This window comes from Staurois parvus, unplaced genomic scaffold (genome assembly GCF_062004578.1).
Source record: "Staurois parvus isolate SC_StPar_1 unplaced genomic scaffold, SC_StPar_1.0 ptg000058l, whole genome shotgun sequence".
Taxonomy (NCBI): Eukaryota; Metazoa; Chordata; class Amphibia; order Anura; family Ranidae; genus Staurois; species Staurois parvus.
The window spans coordinates 15,394,749-15,415,582 of NW_028317854.1; the positions used below are offsets into that span (position 1 = coordinate 15,394,749).

Genomic DNA, 20,834 nt, shown 5'->3' on the forward strand with positions numbered 1-20,834 from the left:
AGCATGTGCAGCTTGTCCCAAAGGCAAGAGATGAGTTGGGTACACTGGAAGAAGGGGAGGATCACAGAAGACAAGATCAAACATCCTTTTTACACAACCCAGAGAATTAACCCCTTAGGTTCCACAGTGAGTATAACAAGCATGCTTTACTGCATATACAGGCTGATTTTAGCGTTGTGGACTTAGTAACACTTTGGGGTTGATTTACTAAAAGGAAATAGGCTGTTCACTGCAAGCACAGTTGCTTTAGATCAGAGGGGAAGCTCTGAAATGAGGTGAAGCTCTGCTGATTTCTTTCATCCAATCAAGTGCAAGCAAAAAAGTTTTTATTATTTTCCTTGCATGTTCCCCTTAGATCTAGAGCAGTGGTTCTAATGCCGCGACCCCTTAATACAGTTCCTCATGTTGTGGTGACCCCCAACCATAAAATTATTTTCGTTGCTACTTCATAACTGTAATTTTGCAGTGGGAGGACTAGTGCCACATCATTGGTGTCAGTGGAAGGAGTAGTGCCCCATCACTGATGTCAGTGGGATGAATAGTGCCCCATCGTTGGTGTCGGTGGGATGAATAGTGCCCCATCGTTGGTGTCGGTGGGAGGAATAGTGCCCCATCGTTGGTGTCGGTGGGAGGAATAGTGCCCCATCGTTGGTGTCGGTGGGAGGAATAGTGCCCCATCGTTGGTGTCGGTGGGAGGAATAGTGCCCCATCGTTGGTGTCGGTGGGAGGAATAGTGCCCCATCGTTGGTGTCGGTGGGAGGAATAGTGCCCCATCGTTGGTGTCGGTGGGAGGAATAGTGCCCCATCGTTGGTGTCGGTGGGAGGAATAGTGCCCCATCGTTGGTGTCGGTGGGAGGAATAGTGCCCCATCGTTGGTGTCGGTGGGAGGAATAGTGCCCCATCGTTGGTGTCGGTGGGGGGAATAGTGCCCCATCGTTGGTGTCGGTGGGGGGAATAGTGCCCCATCGTTGGTGTCGGTGGGGGGAATAGTGCCCCATCGTTGGTGTCGGTGGGGGGAATAGTGCCCCATCGTTGGTGTCGGTGGGGGGAATAGTGCCCCATCGTTGGTGTCGGTGGGGGGAATAGTGCCCCATCGTTGGTGTCGGTGGGGGGAATAGTGCCCCATCGTTGGTGTCAGTGGGGGGAATAGTGCCCCATCGTTGGTGTCAGTGGGGGGAATAGTGCCCCATCGTTGGTGTCAGTGGGGGGAATAGTGCCCCATCGTTGGTGTCAGTGGGGGGAATAGTGCCCCATCGTTGGTGTCAGTGGGGGGAATAGTGCCCCATCGTTGGTGTCAGTGGGGGGAATAGTGCCCCATCGTTGGTGTCAGTGGGGGGAATAGTGCCCCATCGTTGGTGTCAGTGGGGGGAATAGTGCCCCATCGTTGGTGTCAGTGGGGGGAATAGTGCCCCATCGTTGGTGTCAGTGGGGGGAATAGTGCCCCATCGTTGGTGTCAGTGGGGGGAATAGTGCCCCATCGTTGGTGTCAGTGGGGGGAATAGTGCCCCATCGTTGGTGTCAGTGGGGGGAATAGTGCCCCATCGTTGGTGTCAGTGGGGGGAATAGTGCCCCATCGTTGGTGTCAGTGGGGGGAATAGTGCCCCATCGTTGGTGTCAGTGGGGGGAATAGTGCCCCATCGTTGGTGTCAGTGGGGGGAATAGTGCCCCATCGTTGGTGTCAGTGGGGGGAATAGTGCCCCATCGTTGGTGTCAGTGGGGGGAATAGTGCCCCATCGTTGGTGTCAGTGGGGGGAATAGTGCCCCATCGTTGGTGTCAGTGGAGGGAATAGTGCCCCATCGTTGGTGTCAGTGGGGGGAATAGTGCCCCATCGTTGGTGTCAGTGGGGGGAATAGTGCCCCATCGTTGGTGTCAGTGGGGGGAATAGTGCCCCATCGTTGGTGTCAGTGGGGGGAATAGTGCCCCATCGTTGGTGTCAGTGGGGGGAATAGTGCCCCATCGTTGGTGTCAGTGGGGGGAATAGTGCCCCATCGTTGGTGTCAGTGGGGGGAATAGTGCCCCATCGTTGGTGTCAGTGGGGGGAATAGTGCCCCATCGTTGGTGTCAGTGGGGGGAATAGTGCCCCATCGTTGGTGTCATTGGGAGGAATAGTGCCCCATCGTTGGTGTCATTGGGGGGAATAGTGCCCCATCGTTGGTGTCATTGGGGGGAATAGTGCCCCATCGTTGGTGTCAGTGGGGGGAATAGTGCCCCATCGTTGGTGTCAGTGGGAGGAATAGAGCCCCAACGTTGGTGTCAGTGGGGGGAATAGAGCCCCAACGTTGGTGTCAGTGGGGGGAATAGTGCCCCATCGTTGGTGTCAGTGGGGGAATAGTGCCCCATCGTTGGTGTCAGTGGGGGAATAGTGCCCCATCGTTGGTGTCAGTGGGGGGAATAGTGCCCCATCGTTGGTGTCAGTGGGAGGAATAGTGCCCCATCGTTGGTGTCAGTGGGAGGAATAGTGCCCCATCGTTGGTGTCAGTGGGAGGAATAGTGCCCCATCGTTGGTGTCAGTGGGAGGAATAGTGCCCCATCATTGGTGTCAGTGGGAGGAATAGTGCCCCATCATTGGTGTCAGTGGGGGGAATAGTGCCCCATCATTGGTGTCAGTGGGGGGAATAGTGCCCCATCATTGGTGTCAGTGGGAGGAATAGTGCCCCATCATTGGTGTCAGTGGGAGGAATAGTGCCCCATCATTGGTGTCAGTGGGAGGAATAGTGCCCCATCATTGGTGTCAGTGGGGGGAATAGTGCCCCATCATTGGTGTCAGTGGGGGGAATAGTGCCCCATCATTGGTGTCAGTGGGGGGAATAGTGCCCCATCATTGGTGTCAGTGGGAGGAATAGTGCCCCATCATTGGTGTCAGTGGGAGGAATAGTGCCCCATCATTGGTGTCAGTGGGAGGAATAGTGCCCCATCATTGGTGTCAGTGGGAGGAATAGTGCCCCATCATTGGTGTCAGTGGGGGGAATAGTGCCCCATCATTGGTGTCAGTGGGGGGAATAGTGCCCCATCATTGGTGTCAGTGGGGGGAATAGTGCCCCATCATTGGTGTCAGTGGGGGGAATAGTGCCCCATCATTGGTGTCAGTGGGGGGAATAGTGCCCCATCATTGGTGTCAGTGGGGGGAATAGTGCCCCATCATTGGTGTCAGTGGGGGGAATAGTGCCCCATCATTGGTGTCAGTGGGAGGAATAGTGCCCCATCATTGGTGTCAGTGGGGGGAATAGTGCCCCATCATTGGTGTCAGTGGGGGGAATAGTGCCCCATCATTGGTGTCAGTGGGGGGGAATAGTGCCCCATCATTGGTGTCAGTGGGGGGAATAGTGCCCCATCATTGGTGTCAGTGGGGGGAATAGTGCCCCATCATTGGTGTCAGTGGGGGGAATAGTGTCCCATCATTGGTGTCAGTGGGGGGAATAGTGCCCCATCATTGGTGTCAGTGGGGGGAATAGTGCCCCATCATTGGTGTCAGTGGGGGGAATAGTGCCCCATCATTGGTGTCAGTGGGGGGAATAGTGCCCCATCATTGGTGTCAGTGGGGGGAATAGTGCCCCATCATTGGTATCAGTGGGGGGAATAGTGCCCCATCATTGGTGTCAGTGGGGGGAATAGTGCCCCATCATTGGTGTCAGTGGGGGGAATAGTGCCCCATCATTGGTGTCAGTGGGAGGAATAGTGCCCCATCATTGGTGTCAGTGGGAGGAAGGGGAAATAGTGCCCCATCTTTGGGGTCAGGGGGGGGGATAGTGCCCCATCGTTGGTGTCGGTGGGGGGAGGAATAGTGCCCCATTCTTGGTGTCAGTGGGGGGAGGAATAGTGCCCCATCGTTGGTGTCTGTGGGGGGGAGGAATAGTGCCCCATCGTTGGTGTCTGTGGGGGGGAGGAATAGTGCCCCATCGTTGGTGTCTGTGGGGGGGAGGAATAGTGCCCCATCGTTGGTGTCAGTGCGGGGGGGGGAGGAAATAGTGCCCCATCATTGGTGTCAGTGGGAGAAATAGTGCCCCATTGTTGGTATTAGTCACACAAATGATGGGGCACTATTCCTCCCACTGACACCAATGATACTTACCTTGCTGACCCCTGCTCCAGCCTGGGCTCGCTCTCTCACTTACCTGTCAGCTGTCTTCCTTCTCTGGCCGCTCTCCTCTTCACTTACTCCGGCAGTTCCCTCGATCTTCTTAGATCTACGCGCGCTGCCGCTTTGCTCCTCCTCTCCAAGCTCCACCTCCTCGCCGGTGATTGGCCGCCTGTGTGCCTCTCCATAGCTACAGTTCCGGTGGCCAATCAGCGGCGAGGAGGCGGAGTTGTTGAGGGATCCCGGAGGTGTGGCCAGGTGACAGGGCAGCGTGTCATCCCGCCCACACATCGACTGAGTCAGAGGAGCGGTGTCTCGGTTCCTAAGACCATCGGAAATATGTGTTTTCCGATGGTCTTAGGCGACCCCTGGGAAATGGTCGTTCGACCCCCAAAGGGGTCGCGACCCCCAGGTTGAGAACCGCTGGTCTAGAGCAACTGCACTCTCAGTGCACATCCAAGTGCTCTTGGAGTGGATTTGTAGTGCACAGCCTATTTGCAGTACCTTTAGTAAATCAATCCCCTTAAGTCAGCAGCTATAGTATTTGTCTTTTCATTTTTTAAAAATGACTGGAGCTCCTCTATAGGTAACCTGAGTGTGCCCGCACTTCCTTCAGAAAATTATTTCATGAATGATTAGAAAAGAAGTGTTTACTCGATAAATATGCCTCGATGTTATTTATCTATTGTCAGTTTTCTAGAAAAGCCAGAATGATAGGTGAAGCCTTCCAGGCAAGTCACACTGTGAGGTTAGGTTCACACCTATGCAGTTTGCATTTGATCCATTTCTGCAGTGTGTTGCGTTTTTGCACTTTGCCACGTTTTTATGTGTTTTGCATTATTTTTTCTTGTTGCTAGGCAGATTCAAATCGCAAAACGCATCAAAATTGCACTACCTGCCTTTCTGCAGTGTTTCCATTGAAGACTATAGAAACAAAAATGCAACTTTTTGCGTACAAAAAAGTTCCTGACCCTTTCCAAAAAACACAGCGGGAGAAAATGCGGAGGTGTGAACCTATCCAATAGGAAATCACGTTAAATGGTCTGTAGTGCATTTCTGCAAAATGCTGCGGAAATCGCTTAGGTGTGAACCTAGGGTAAATCCAGACCTCTTTTATATAAAGTGAAAGTCAGATTACTTCTAGTGGTCATTTGCAACATAAAGGTCAAAGACCCTTTTATTTATATTTATTATATATATCAGGGGCGGACTGACCATTTGGAAACTCGGGCACTGTCCGAGGGCCCGGGGTGAGTAGGGGGCTCCATGAGATGCCCCTGGTACCTTTTTCATAGGCTTTTTTGGGTTTGGGCAAGGACACAGGGGCCCCATGATCCCCTATTGCCCGGGGGGCCCATGAGTTGTCAGTCCGCCCCTGATTATATATATATATATATATATATATATATATATATATATATATATATATAGACAGGGCTGTGTGAGTGGAAGGATGTCAGTTCAGGACAGCGGTGTCCAGTGCAAGCTGGCCGGGTGAGTACATGCATACATGGTGAAGACAGAACAGCCAGACTAGAAGGAGAGGGAGGAGAAAGCTGATCGGGGAGGAGAATGCTGTTTACAGGAAGTAACAAGAGACAAAGAAATGTTCAACCTGATACATATACATAGGAAGAATTGGACACAGACAGAAGACTGAGGCTGGGCTGTGACAAGACAGTGCAGCCACCTTCCTTCCGCAAGAAGGGTCTCATCACTGAGTGCTATGGCAAGCCAATCTACAGGTGGGTGACAGCTACTGCTACCTCTTTGTCTGCAAGCCTGAGGCTTCAGTCACGCTATCATCGCTAGGCTTGGAATATTTAAACACTGGAGAAAGTAACTGAGAAGTACAGGCTATATCCACACTAACCTCCTGTGCTCGGTTTATTTAACCACTTGCCCTCCTGAGGATTTACTCCCCTGCCTGACCAGACCATTGTTTGTGATACAGCGCTGCGTTACTTTAACTGACAATTGCGCGGTCATGCAATGCTGTACATAAATGAAATTTATATTCTTTTTTTCCCACAAATAGAGCTTCCTTTTACTGGTATTTGATCGCCTCTGCATTTTTTATTTTTTGTGCTATAAACAAAAAAAGACTGACAATTTTGAAAAAAAAAAACCTTTTTTACTTTTTGCTATAAAACATTTCCAATTAAAAAATGCAATAAATTTAGTCCAAAATGTATTCTGCTACGTGTCTGCTTAAAAAAAAAAATCCCAATAAGTGTATATTAATTAGTTTACATGAAAATTACAGCATCTACAAATAGCGGTATATATACTGGAATTTTTTTTTTTATACTAGTAATGGCGGTGATCAGCGACTTATAGCGGGACTGCGGAGGGCATTCTGACACTGGGTGGGTACTGACTAACTTCCACTGACATCCCAATGACACTAATACAGTGATCAGTGCTAATAAAAAGCACTGACACTGTACTAATGACACTGGGCAGGAAGGGGTTAACATCTGGGGCGATCAAAGGGTTACCTGTGTGCCGAGTGTGTGTGTGTTTTACTATGTGTGCTGCAGAGACATACTGCTTTGTATTTCTCTGCTGTCCTTGCTGGCAAGAGAGAGACTTGTGTTGTTTACACACAGGGCTCTCCCCTGTCAGCTTTACCCGATGATAGACGGGTGCCAGTGGGGAATCTCCAGCCAGGACCTGGTGATTGACATTTCTAGCTAGCAATGGTGGTGCAGGTAGGGCGGCACACGCACCCCCTACCTGGAAATGTGAATCAGGTATATATTTACGTGATTTTGCACAGTCCTGCTGTCCCGTAGCAGTACTTCTACTATAGGGTGGCAGGCAAGCGGTGAGAAATTATCTGGGAAGTATAAACCAGGGCTCATTCAAAGCTGTCCGGCATGCTGAGCTGCTGGCTGATGCCTGTGCATCCACCGCGGAGCTGCGTGCAGACAGCCCATAGAAGTAGATGCCCACACAGCAGCTACATGGACACAGTCACATGTCAAAGTTTGTTGCGATCGTGTCCGTGCAGCCATTGCATGTGCATCCATTTTATGGGCTGCCTGCACGCAGTTCCAGTGTGGATGCACAGGCATCTTCCAGCGGCTCTGCACAGAGAATGGGCTTAATCATCCATCTGAATGAGCCCTAAATGTATGTGCATTAAGCCCAGGTTCACACTGCAGGCATCACATCTCTTTCTACAACCACCGACAGCCGTATCATTCTGAATGTGCAATCTCAGCTCGCAGCATGGGTGCAGGCACTGCAGGGCAATCACATGATCAAAAAGACCATGCCATTTTCCTGCGGGTGTGTCTTTAAAAAGGTGTTTTTTTTGCAGAAAACGCAGGCATGGCAGTTCATTCAAATGAGTGGGCTTCCGTGCCCCCGCAAACGCAGGCCTCATGGTCCGCACCAGTGTGAACCAAGCCTTCTACTCCTTTGAGTCTAATCTACCTCTAGACACATAGGGGTTTATTTACTAAAGCTGGAGAGTCCAAAATCAGACTCCCTTCTGCATAGAAACCAATCAGCTTCTTACCTCAGCTTGTTCAATGAAGCTTTGGCAATGAAACCTGGAAGCTGATTGGTTTGTATGCAGAAGAGAGTCTGATTTTGGACTCTCCAGCTTTAGTAAATAAACCCCATAGAATTCTCTACAGGCAGCTAAACTGACCACACCTAAACACAAGTATGCTCCGTGTTAAAGCAGAATTAATCCAAAAGTAAACATTTACTAGTAAGTCTGTTGCTTTTCAACAGAATAAGATCTTCTGAAGATGTGTTTATTTTATTTATTTATTTCAGGAACTTATGCAGCACCAATTTATGCAGTGCTTTACATATAATGTACATTTACATCAGTTTCTAACCCTCAAGGAGCGTAAAATCTAAGGTTCCTAACTCACATTCATACATACACATACTGAACAGCACAGTGGCTAAATGGTTAGCACTTCCACCTGGCAGTACTAGAGTTCAAATCCCAATCACCTGCCTGGAGTTTGCATGTTCTCCCTGTGCCTGCATGGGTTTCCTCCCACACTCCGAAGACCTGCTGGTAGGTGAATTGGATCCTGTCTAAATTGTCCCTAGTAGGTGTATGTATGAATGTGAGTTAGGGACCTTAGATTGTGCACCCCTTGAGGGTTAGGGACTGATGTGAATGTACAATATATATATAAAGCGCTGCGTAAATTGACGGCACTATATAAGTACCTGAAAATAAAAAATATAAAATAAACACTAGGGCCAATTAACCTACCAGCATGTCTTTAGAGTGTGGGAGGAAACCCACGCACCACAGGGAGAACATGCAGACTCCAGGCAGGTAGCACTGTGGCTGGGATCAGTTAGAGTGTTTGTTGAGACAAACCAGTTATCACTGATATGGGTGCTCACAATGATCAGCTTTTATTCATGTAAAACCTTCCCCCCCCCCCAAAAAAAAAAAACTTGCTGTAACTGCAGTCTGAGCTGGAGTTTACCTTCAGTTTGTTAGTGTATCTAAATCTGCTAGTACATCTGACCCCCCCTCCCCATACTGACAATGCTGATGTCCAAAGGTGCCCCTTGTGCTCCTTCATCCAGAGTGGGGGACAACACTCTAATACAAGAGATGTGTTACTGGCCAGATCACCAGGTGAAAAAAAGAAGGAAAAAGCCAAAAAAATGAAAACAAATGCAGTCACCACAACTGATGATTGGTAGGCAGTAACATATTACAATTTTGTCCTTGGGTTTAATATCGCTTTGAAAACATCACATGCATTTACTGTAGATGTGTTTAGAAACGTCATATAAACGCTTGTATATGATTACCAGTGTAAATGAGGCATACACAGACTTTAGGCTTCCCATGTTATCCTGTGCACTTGGCTTTACCTGAGTATACTTCTATTGATGTGCATTTAGACACATTCAGGTGATCTATCTGCCCCTGGACCCACAGAGATCAATGTAAACGCAGCTCCACTGAACACACCTTACACATGCGTAATTATTACAAGCATTTATATGCATTTAGAAATGTCCTGTAAATGGATATAAATGCAGGTTTGTCAATGCCAGTGTGAATGAGACATCTGCTTATAATTTGCTTTGCAACTGCAGCCAGTGTGCAACCTTTGTGGCATAAAGTGGAACCTTCTTAACCTTGTTAACAGTGGAACCTTGTTAACAACACCCCGAAATCGGACCGCAAAATGCGGAGCGATGTGCAGAATCGGATCTCATAGGTGTGACTACTCATGCAATCCGATTCTAGTGCGGACCAAAAAAAGGGTCCTGTACGTTTTTGGTGCGGGTGCAGTGCGTCTAGAGCAGTGGTTCTCAACCTTTCTAATGCCGCGACCCCTTATTACAGTTCCTCATGTTGTGGTGACCCCCAACCATAAAATTATTTTCGTTGCTACTTCATAACTGTAATTTTGCAGTGGGAGGACTAGTGCCACATCATTGGTGTCAGTAGAAGGAGTAGTGCCCCATCACTGATGTCAGTGGGATGAATAGTGCCCCATCGTTGGTGTCAGTGGGAGGAATAGTACCCCATCGTTGGTGTCAGTGGGGGGAATAGTGCCCCATCGTTGGTGTCAGTGGGGGGAATAGTGCCCCATCGTTGGTGTCAGTGGGGGGAATAGTGCCCCATCGTTGGTGTCAGTGGGGGGAATAGTGCCCCATCGTTGGTGTCAGTGGGGGGAATAGTGCCCCATCGTTGGTGTCAGTGGGGGGAATAGTGCCCCATCGTTGGTGTCAGTGGGGGGAATAGTGCCCCATCGTTGGTGTCAGTGGGGGGAATAGTGCCCCATCCTTGGTGTCAGTGGGAGGAATAGTGCCCCATCATTGATGTCAGTGTGGTGGAGGAAGAAATAGTGCCCCATCTTTGGGGTCAGGGGGGGGAATAGTGCCCCATCATTGGTGTCAGTGGGGGGAATAGTGCCCCATCATTGGTGTCAGTGGGGGGAATAGTGCCCCATCATTGGTGTCAGTGGGGGGAATAGTGCCCCATCATTGGTGTCAGTGGGGGGAATAGTGCCCCATCATTGGTGTCACTGGGAGGAATAGTGCCCCATCATTGGTGTCAGTGGGAGGAATAGTGCCCCATCATTGATGTCAGTGTGGTGGAGGGGGAAATAGTGCCCCATCATTGGTGTCAGTGGGGGGAATAGTGCCCCATCATTGGTGTCAGTGGGAGGAATAGTGCCCCATCATTGGTATCAGTGGGAGGAATAGTGCCCCATCATTGATGTCAGTGTGGTGGAGGGGGAAATAGTGCCCCATCTTTGGGGTCAGGGGGGGGAATAGTGCCCCATCGTTGGTGTCGGTGGGGGGAGGAATAGTGCCCCATTCTTGGTGTCAGTGGAGGGAGGAATAGTGCCCCATCGTTGGTGTCAGTGGGGGGGAGGAATAGTGCCCCATCGTTGGTGTCAGCGGGGGGGAGGAATAGTGCCCCATCGTTGGTGTCAGTGGGGGGGAGGAATAGTGCCCCATCATTGGTGTCAGTGCGGGGGGGGGGAGGAAATAGTGCTCCATCATTGGTGTCAGTGGGAGAAATAGTGCCCCATTGTTGGTATTAGTCACACAAATGATGGGGCACTATTCCTCCCACTGACACCAATGATACTTACCTTGCTGACCCCTGCTCCAGCCTGGGCTCGCTCTCTCACTTACCTGTCAGCTGTCTTCCTTCTCTGGCCGCTCTCCTCTTCACTTACTCCGGCAGTTCCCTCGATCTTCTTAGATCTACGCGCGCTGCCGCTCGGCTCCTCCTCTCCAAGCTCCACCTCCTCGCCGGTGATTGGCCGCCTGTGTGCCTCTCCTGAGCTACAGTTCCGGTGGCCAATCAGCGGCGAGGAGGCGGAGTTGTTGAGGGATCCCGGAGGTGTGGCCAAGTGACAGGGCAGCGTGTCATCCCGCCCACACATCGACTGAGTCAGAGGAGCGGTGTCTCGGTTCCTAAGACCATCGGAAATATGTGTTTTCCGATGGTCTTAGGCGACCCCTGGGAAATGGTCGTTCGACCCCCAGGTTGAGAACCGCTGGTCTAGAGCCATACAAAATGTGTGGCTGTAATTGCACCGCACACAAATCGCATGTGATTTGTACAGGAATGTGATGCGGTTCCTGTGCGAATCACATGGGATTTACCACACCGCATATATGTGAACCCAGGCTAAAGGTTCCATGCACAATAGCATTTTTTTAAGCTCCTAGAAGCTGTTATTAGCATTTTTTCTGCTCCTAGAAGCTAAATTTAGTCTATTAGCATTTTATACGCTTCAGCGTCTAGGAGCAGAAAAAAAATTTTTTGGAGCGTTGTTCCAGCAAAAAAAAAAAATCTAAATACTAAAATGGTCCTAACAACTTTTTCTAGCTTTTTTTTTTTTTATTTCCTCTACATATACTGTAAAAATGCTACTGAAAAAAACCATTTTTTTATCCAGCGTTTTTTCCAGCATTTTTTTAATCTTAATAAAAACACTAGTGTGCATGGAACCAAAGGCTGAGTTTGTGTCATTTTTTTAGTCACCGGTTGCAATCGTGCGATTTGTGTGCAATTTTTTTCTGCTCCTAGAAGCTAAATTTAGTCTATTAGCATTTTTAAAGCTTCAGCGTTTAGGAGCAGAAAAAAAATGTTTTTGTTTTGAGTGTTTTGGAGCGTTGTTCCAGCAAAAAAAAACAAAATGCAATACGCTACTAAAATGCTCCTAACAACTTTTTCTAGCTTTTTTTTATTTCCTTTATATGCACTGTAAAAATTCTACTAAAAACTGTTTTTTTTCAGCATTTTTTTAGCTTAAAAACAAAAAGCATGTGCATGGAACCTAAGGCTGAGTTTGTGTATTTTGTTTAGTCACCGGTTACACCGCTGCGTTTTGTGTGCAATTTCTGAAGACTTTATTGTTGCTTGTGAAGATTTTCAACGATTTCTTGCAATTTGCAGTGCGATTTCCATTATATTCTGTGTATGTGAAATCGCAACAAAACTGCAGAAAAAGTAATGCAAGAACTATTTTAGAAATCGTGCTGCAGCAAATGACAAATGTTAAGACACTGACATTCACAATCATTAGATGTAACTTCAGGTGCGATTTCAATTCACAAATTGCAGCGGTATGACCGGGCACTTAGAGACATTACTTTGTAATAAAACTCAGGTTTAAACAGTTAATTACGCAATGAACCGAGCACAAAAAAAGAATATTGGGACGTGACATTTTTTTCTACATTGTACATGCCTTCAAGTCTGAGGAAGGCTAGCAACTCTTGTATGGACATGCTCTAACTAGCAGCTTTGTGTCCCTGCCCCTTCCCACTGAGCCTTCATAAAGGTGTCAATATCTTGCAGTTGGATCCTGAAAATACATATATTTTCAACACTGTGAAAAATACAGTTTCAAAACCTGTGAGTGCTTCTGAACCACTTTGAAACCGTATGAAGAGTGTCTTGATGAAGCACACCCGGACAATTGCTGTAAATTTTGAGTGGGGGGGGGGGTTTACCCTTGGGACTGCCACAGCTTTGAAGCATATCTAAACAAGAACAAAAATTGATAGTATTAGAGATTTCTGATCCCCACTGCATTCTGCATTAGTCTTCTTTTTTCACACTTTTTTTTCATTAATTGTTAATCTGGTAATCCTGCCATTAACATACTTCCTGTCCTACGATGACAACCATCCTGAGCAGTGTTGTCACCCTAGCACAGGGAGTGTGGGAGTGCGTTAGAGCTACAGGGGAGGTGTATTATAGTCCACAGAGATAACAGGGAACAATGCTAACTGATAACAGTCCAAAGGCTGAGAGTACAGAAAATTTTCAACTAACAAGATTTCTGACTTGATGCACTTTTACAGATATAATAAAAGGCTTTCAGTGGTATATTTAACAGACCAAAAGGGAGCAAATAAAAGAAATGTTTTGTAAGTGGTTACATATAGTTTAACCGCTTCTCCTCCACCATACAGCAGAAGTACTGCTACAGAGTGGCAGGGCTGTGCAAAATCAGGCATATATACGTGATTTGCATTTCCGAATAGGGGGCGCATGGTCGCTCCGCCCTACCTGTGCTGCCATTGGCGGCTACAGATGTCAATCACAGGGTCCCAACCGGAGATTCCCCGTAGGCACCCGACGATCGAGTAACACTGACAGGGGAGAGACTTGTGTGTAAACAACACAGGTCTCTCTCCTGCCAGAAAGAATATGCTGCTGTGTATTTCTCTATACAGCAGAGAAATACACAGCAGCACATTATGTAAAACAGCACCCAGTTAACATTTTGATCACCTCAGATGTTAACCCCTTCCTGCCCAGTGTCATTAGTACAGTGTCAGTGCTTTTTATTAGCACTGATCACTGTATTAGTGTCATTGGGATGTCAGTGGCAGTTACTCAGTTCCCACCCAGTGTCAGAATGCCCGCCCGTTGTACAGATATAATAAAAGGCTTTCAGTGGTATATTTAACAGACCAAAAGGGAGCAAATAAAAGAAATGTTTTGTAAGTGGTTACATACAGTTTAACCACTTCCCCTCCGCCCTATAGCAGAAGTACTGCTACAGAGCAGCAGGGCTGCGCAAAGTCACATGTATATATACGTGATTTGCATTTCCGGGTAGAGGGCGTTCCGCCCTACCAGCGCTACCATTGGCAGCTACAGATTTCAGTCACCGGGTCCCAGCTAGAGATTCCCCACCAGCACCCAGCGATCGCCGAGTAACAATGACAGGGGAGAGAACTATGTGTAAACAACACAGGTCTCTCTCCTGCCACCAGGGGCGGACTGACCACTGTGTCACTGGGGATGTCAGTTGCAGTTAGTCAGTTCCCCCCAGTGTCAGAATGCCTGCCGTAGTCCCGCTATAAGTCGCTGATCGCTACCATTACTAGTATAAAAAAAATGTAAATGCCATTTGTAGACGCTATAACGTTCATGTAAACCAATTAATTTACATGTATTGGGATTTGTTTTAGCAAAAACATGTAGCATAGTACATTTTGGCCTAAATTTGATTTTTTACTGTTTTATAGCAGAAAGTCAAAAATATTTTTTTTAACAAAATTGACGGTCTTTTATTGTTTAAAACGGAAAAAATAAAAACACACACAGGTAATCAAATGCCACTGAAAGAAAGCTCTATCTGTGGGGGAAAAAAAAGGACATAAATTTTATTTATGTACAGTGTTGCATGACCACGCAATTGTCAGTTAAAGTAACGCAGTGCCGTATCGTAACAAATGTCCTGGACTGGAAGGGGGGTAAATCCTCTGGAGGGCAAGTGGTTAAAGGAGAAGTATAGCCAAAGTTTTTTTGGCTGTACTCCTATGGATCACAGTGTAGTTCGTTCTGCACTCATGTGATCCATTTTCAGTTGGGAGCAGGCTGAAGCCTGCTGTCTGCCGATGTCACTCAGCCAATCCAGGCTCTGAAAAGATCCACCCAGAATCTTGAAGCAGAACCTGGCTCAGCCTCTCAGCGATCTGCCGAGAGCCTGAACCAACCTCTCCTGCCCCCTCCACAGCCCAGCACTCCAGTGAGCCAGAGACTGACAATCCCAGCTCTCTGCTCAGAACGGAAGGGGAGAGCTGAACGATTGTGGTCGATTGCTCATTTCTCTGTGCAGAGCTGGAAGGGGACAGATGCAGCATTGTATTGATACTGCACCCACCTAGTTGAATATAATTTTTTTTTTTTTTTTATATAGCCGTACTTCTCTTTTAGTCCTGATGCACACTAGACGTTTTGATAACGCCGGTAATGTTAGCTGTGTAAAGTCACGTTAAAACGTGAGTTTTTCAGCATTTTTTTGTGTTTTTGCATTAGCATTTAGTGGTGTTTTTTGCTGTGTTTAGCAGCGTTTTCCTACGTTTTTCCATGTTTGCTTTTTTAGCTCTTTTTTGATCCCCTCAAAAAAAGTCCAAAATGCCGGTTTGCATCGATTTACTGTGTTTTGCCATGTTTTTCAGCGTTAGAGCGTTTTTCCAGCTAAAAAGCTCCTCTAGAAACTCACTAGTCCTGGGGTTTTTTTCCAGCCAAAAAACGTTGATTACAATCTATGGTGTGCATGGATACATAGGATAACATGCTGGGGGGTTTACTGGCTGTAGAAAAAACCCTCAAAAGCCAAAACAGCAGCTGTAATAACGTCCAATGTGCATGAGGACTTAACAAGAAATACCCAAACAGTTGATATATTCAGAAACTCTTTTCTGTTGGTCACTCTCTGTGTGTTGCCTTTAGCAGAAAGAAAGTTATACCAATCTTGGACTAACTCATCAGACTGAAAATGAAAGCTTTTAAAAAAACGTTGAGATTCTTTGTCATGCCATACTAGAAACTTGCATTTTCAATTCCACAATTTTCACAACTCCTTTCCTGTTCCTGTAAAATCAACATCTACACATTCTATGACAGTTATATTAACCACTTCAGCTGCAGAAGAATTTACCCCTTCATGACCAGGCCATTTTTTGCTATTCAACTCTGTGCTACCTTAACTGGTAGTTGCACGGTCATGCAACTCTGTACCCGCATGAAATTTATACTTTTTTTTTTTTTTTTTACACAAGAGCTTTCTTTTGGTCGTATCTGATCACCACTAGGTTTTTTCCTTTTGTATTCTATAAACAAATACAGACCAAAAATTTTGAAAAAACAATATGTTTTACTTGCTGCTATAAAATATATCCAATAAAAAATTAAATTTCTTAACAAATTTAGGCCAAAATGTATTCTTCCACATGTCTTTGGCAAAACAAAATCCCAATAAGTGTATATTGATTGGTTTGTGCAAGAGTTATAGCATCTACAAATGATTGTGTGTGTATATGTTTGTGTCTGTATATATATGTGTATATATGTATGTATGTATATATATATATATATATATATATATATATATATATATATATATATATATAAATTTATATATATATGAATTTATTATTATTATTTTATTTACTAGTAATGGCGGCGATCAGCGACTTATATTGGTACTGTGATAGTGCAGTGGGCAATCTGACACTAACTGACGCTGGGTGGGGAACTCATTAAATGACACTGACATCTCCAGTGACACTACTACAGTGAGCAGTGCTAATACTATACACTGTCACTGTACTAATGACTCTGGCTGGGAAGGGGTTAACATCTAGGGCAATCAAAAGATTAACTGTGTGTCTAGCAATGTTTTCTGTGTATTCTGTGTGCTGGTTTACTAAGCAATGTGCTGGTTTTTACTGCAGGGAGAAAGAAACGGGCACATTGTTGCTGTCTGTAGAGAGCACTGTGTTGTTTACCAACACAAGGCGCTCTCCTGTTATTCACTCAACTGAATGACGGCACAGCCAGGGTGACGGCCTTGCATGCCCCCTACCCAGAAGAGCTGAATCACGTACATGTACTAAAGTCACCTATTCAAATGAATTCTCCATTCATTTTTTACGGAGAATCCATACTGGTGTAGCGCTACCCTCTTGAGAGCCACTGGTTTTGGGTCTCCTGTACTTCTTGTAGCCCATGGGCTTGTTTTTTTTTTTTTATTTTATTAGAGGATTAAACTTGGACAGGGTAAAGGGGTTATGGGATGCCCAATGTGATTGCAGAATAACAATTGGAGAACAACTTTGCTACAAAAATGGCAGATGAATGACTGTGATCCAGCTGGAATCCTGACAGTCTCTCTTTTAGCAAAATATAGTAACTTGCAGGACTCTGAGTTCCCTTGAATTGATTATAGCAACACCACAGCTTGTAGGAACTTCAAGTCACCTAAGTGTTCAAAAGACCAGCCCACCTCGGTAGGGTATATGATCCCAGGACAAAGGATTGGGTAAGCTATGGAGTCTCTCCTGAAGACTTGCCAGAACTTGCATCCAGCAGACTCCTCCCTTTTAGGCCCTGGGGGTGTAAATATACTCGCACTGTTCTTGCCCTGCAGCTGTGGATAGAACTGCTTTCAGGCCTTTGTTGCTGAGCTGGTTCCTTTCCAAGCTTGGCAAGCTGTCCTTCCCCAGTGGACTGCGGGCCAGTGCAGCTCCCGCTTTCAGCTTTCCAGCCTGGAAACAGAACCCCCTCCTCCGGGGCTCCCTCCAAGGCTACACTGCAGCACCTCTCAGTACACCATCTTCCACCCAACTACTATGCTGGCCAGGCTCTTTCATATTTATGGGCCAGTCTGCCACACTGCCAGACCTGCAGCGTGGGACTGGCCAGGCTCCCATACGTATGCAGATCAGCCCCTCCTCACCTCCACCTACTGACTTCTAGAGACCTCTCCAAGTTTTAGAGCAGGGGGAGATACCAGAGGACTGACCTGTAAAGCTCTCCAGCCCTGACCTGAAGAACCCTCTGAACCCAATCTTCTAGCAAGCCTCTGACTACTCTAAACAGCTATGTATACCCAAGGGTGCTACACTGGATTCTTCGTGAGAAATTCAAGGAGAATTCACTTCAACAGGTGACTTTAGGTGGATAGCTGAAGATCTCCCTCTCGATTATAATTGGATTCCATAGAACTCATTTGTGTGGTGGAGAAAACTAATTATCCACTTATAGACAGTTTTTGGTAGAGTTTCATATACATTGGGGAAAATAATTATTTGATCCCCTGCAGATTTTGTAAGTTTGCCCACTTACAAAGAAATGAAGGGTCTATAATTTTTTATCATAGGCGTGTTTTAAATGATACAGACAGAATATCAACCAAAAATCCAGAAAAAAAGTACATGATACAAATGTTTTAAGCTGAGTTGCAGTTCAGTGAGTAAAATAAATATTTGATCTCCAAGCAAAACATGACTTAGTACTTGGTGGAGAAATCCTTGTTGGCAAGCACAGAGGTAAGAGGTTTCTTGTAGTTGTTTAGCAGGTTTGAGCACATTTCAAGAGGGATCTCTTCTTTACAGATCTTTTCTAAATCCCTAAGGTTTCTTGGCTATCGCATGGCAACTCGAACTTTCAGCTCCCTCCATAAATTTTCTATAGGATTAAGGTCTGGAGATTGGCTAGGCCACTCCATTACCTAAATGTGCATCTTCCTGATCCACTCCTTTGTTACCTTGGCGGTATGTTTTGGGTCATTGCCATGCTGGAAGACCCATCCACGACCTATCTTCAGTGTTCTGGCTGAGGGAAGAAGGTTCTTATCCAAGATTTTACAATACATGGCCCTGTCCATTGGCCCCTCAATGCGGCAAAGTCTGCCTGTACCTCTAGCAGAGAAATAGTCCCAAAGCATATTGTTTCCATCACCATGCTTGACTGTAGGGATGGTGTTCTTAGGGTCATAGTCAGCATTTTTTTCCCTCAAAACATGGCAATTTGAGTTAATGCCAGATAGCTCAATTGTGATCTCATCTGACCACAACACTTTCTCCAAGTTTTTCTCTGAATCATTTAGATATTCATTGGAAAACTTCAGATGGGCCTGTACATGTGTGCCTTCTTGAGGAGAGGCACCTTGTGGGCGCTTCAAAATTTCAATCCATGGCAGCGTATTGTGTTACCAATAGTTTGTTTGGTGACTGTGGTCCCAGTTGCCTTGAAATCATTCACAAGCTCCTCCCTTGTAATTCTTGGCTGATCCCTCACTTTTCTCATGATCATCCTTACCCCATGAGGAGAAATCTTTCATGGAGCTCCCAACCTGAGGATGATTGATTGGTTATTTTGTATTTCTTCCATTTGTATATAATCGCTCCAACAGTTGTCTCCTTCTCACCAAGCTTCATGCTGATGGTCTTGTAGCACATTCCAGCTTTGTGAAGGTCTACAATAGTGTCCCTGATGCCCTTTGTCAGCTGTTTGGTTTTGCCCATGATGGTGAATGGAAGAGAGAGATACTGTGGACAGGTGTCTTTTATACACTTAACAAGTTGTCATTAGGAGCAGCTTCTTAAATTGAAAGGACTAATCTGTGTACCACATGATCACACAGCCAGTCTGTGGGAGCCAGAATTATTGTTGGTTGGTAGGGAATCAAATACTTATTTTACTCACTGAACTGCAACTCAATTTATAACATTTGTATCGTGTTTTTTGTGGGTTTTTGGTTGATATTCTGTCTCTATCATTTAACCCCTTCACGCTGACGCCTCCCAGAACTTTAAGGGGTTTCTGATGCCAGGAGGTGAGGTGGGGTTTAGGGTCATGTGATATTTGGTTGATATTCTGTCTCTATCATTTAAAACACGCCTATGATAAAAATTATAGACCCTTCATTTCTTTATAAGCAGGCAAACGTACAAAATCTGCAGGAGATCGAGTCATTATTTTCCGCACTGTAGAAAGCCCAACCCTGTTTCATTTTAGGCGGAATATGGGTAATGATATGCTGTTTTCTTATTTCTGTTAGGACTCCAAAATGCATATGCCTAGTTTATGCATAGGTCTACGAATCAGAAATCATTGAAACCACTGGAAAAGCATGATAGCCAGGCCAGAAGGAGATTTTAGAAATGGAAGCCTTCATACTTCCTCAATAGACGTTTTATTTTAATTACCCTTGTAACCCTAGCTTGATTCTGGGGCATCTACTGATAGCTCGGTTATCCATTTTGGAAGGACTGGCCCTTTTAAACATGCATGCCATTAGTGTGCAAATACCATGTTAGAGCAATACTGGAGCATAATTATACATTTTCCAGTAGGTGGTATTTGTGTTGCCTGGAGGGAAATAACTTTTTCAAGAGTATCCGGACAGTTGTAAACCGGAGTTACTGTTACAACACCTGAAATAATGCTGAGGTCACTGCTGAGTACTGTCTGTAAAGTTGCTTGAATTTCTGGTTTGTTCTGATTTTCAGGTGCTTGTATGCTTTCATTTGCATTATACTAATCACCGTTACAAACAAACCTACTTCTCTTTACATGTTAGTTCTTGTTACATGGTATTGCATAAAATATTTTGCTTCAGTTGTAAACTGTATTTCTTTTTAAATTCAATTCTCACCATACCTTGCACACCAGCTGGAATCAGAAGATTTGCTACAAAATCCTGTCCCAAACTCCCTTTTGCAGCTCTGACAGTGTCATATTTTAAGCAGTAGTGGTGGTAAGGCATGTGTAAACTGCATACAAATTGAATTGCAGATTTTAAGGCAAAGAAGCCCTATAGGTGGGGTTCACTGATTGAATGCTAGGGTGTTTAGTGGTATTTAGATCCTAAAGGGAACTGTAGTCTTTTCTAATTTTATTTTAATTCATCTTTTAATGTGTTAGATACTCATGTTTTGTTTTTCTTTTTTATGCGTTTTATTACAATTTAATGTGGTCCAAATACAATGGGTTGCATGACAGTATCCATTCAAAGTACATAGTTTGGAAGATGTGAAAGGGATATTCGTTGTGTATGTGTTCAATGTTTTCAAATTAAAGCTGAAATCGAGTCACAGTAAAACCAACCCTTCTCCCTATCTTTACTCTAGGCTGTAGTTGTAATCAACATTGCAAATGGGAAGAGGATCTCATTATACCTTGTTTTTAAAGCAAAGCTGAGATCCTTGCATTGGATTCCTATTCCCTTTATGTTTAAATTGGTGGAGGGATAAGCTCCTTTTCTTCTGACAAAATGCTCACTGCAATGGAGTAGTTGGGGTGAACCCTGGGGCAGAGGCTGGGTGGCACCTGCCATCAATTGGAATGAAATCTACAAGACTCTAGAGCGGGGGTGTCAAACTGGTGGTCCTCCAGTTGTTGCAAAACTATAAGTCCCATCATGCCTCTGCCTTTGGGAGTCATGCTTGTAACTGTCAATCTTGCAATGCCTC

General features: G+C 45.7%; 1 protein-coding gene across 1 annotated transcript in view; it reads left to right on the forward strand.

Annotated features, from left to right (window-relative positions):
* Positions 1–5,665: 5,665 nt before the first annotated feature.
* The window catches only part of CASP6 (caspase 6), a 69,193-nt gene continuing 54,024 nt past the window's right edge, over positions 5,666–20,834 (forward strand). The window contains exon 1 of the mRNA XM_089668518.1: positions 5,666–5,821. Within this exon, the coding sequence (XP_089524644.1) occupies positions 5,803–5,821 (19 nt within the window). The 5' untranslated portion in view covers positions 5,666–5,802. The remainder of the gene's footprint in view (positions 5,822–20,834) is intronic.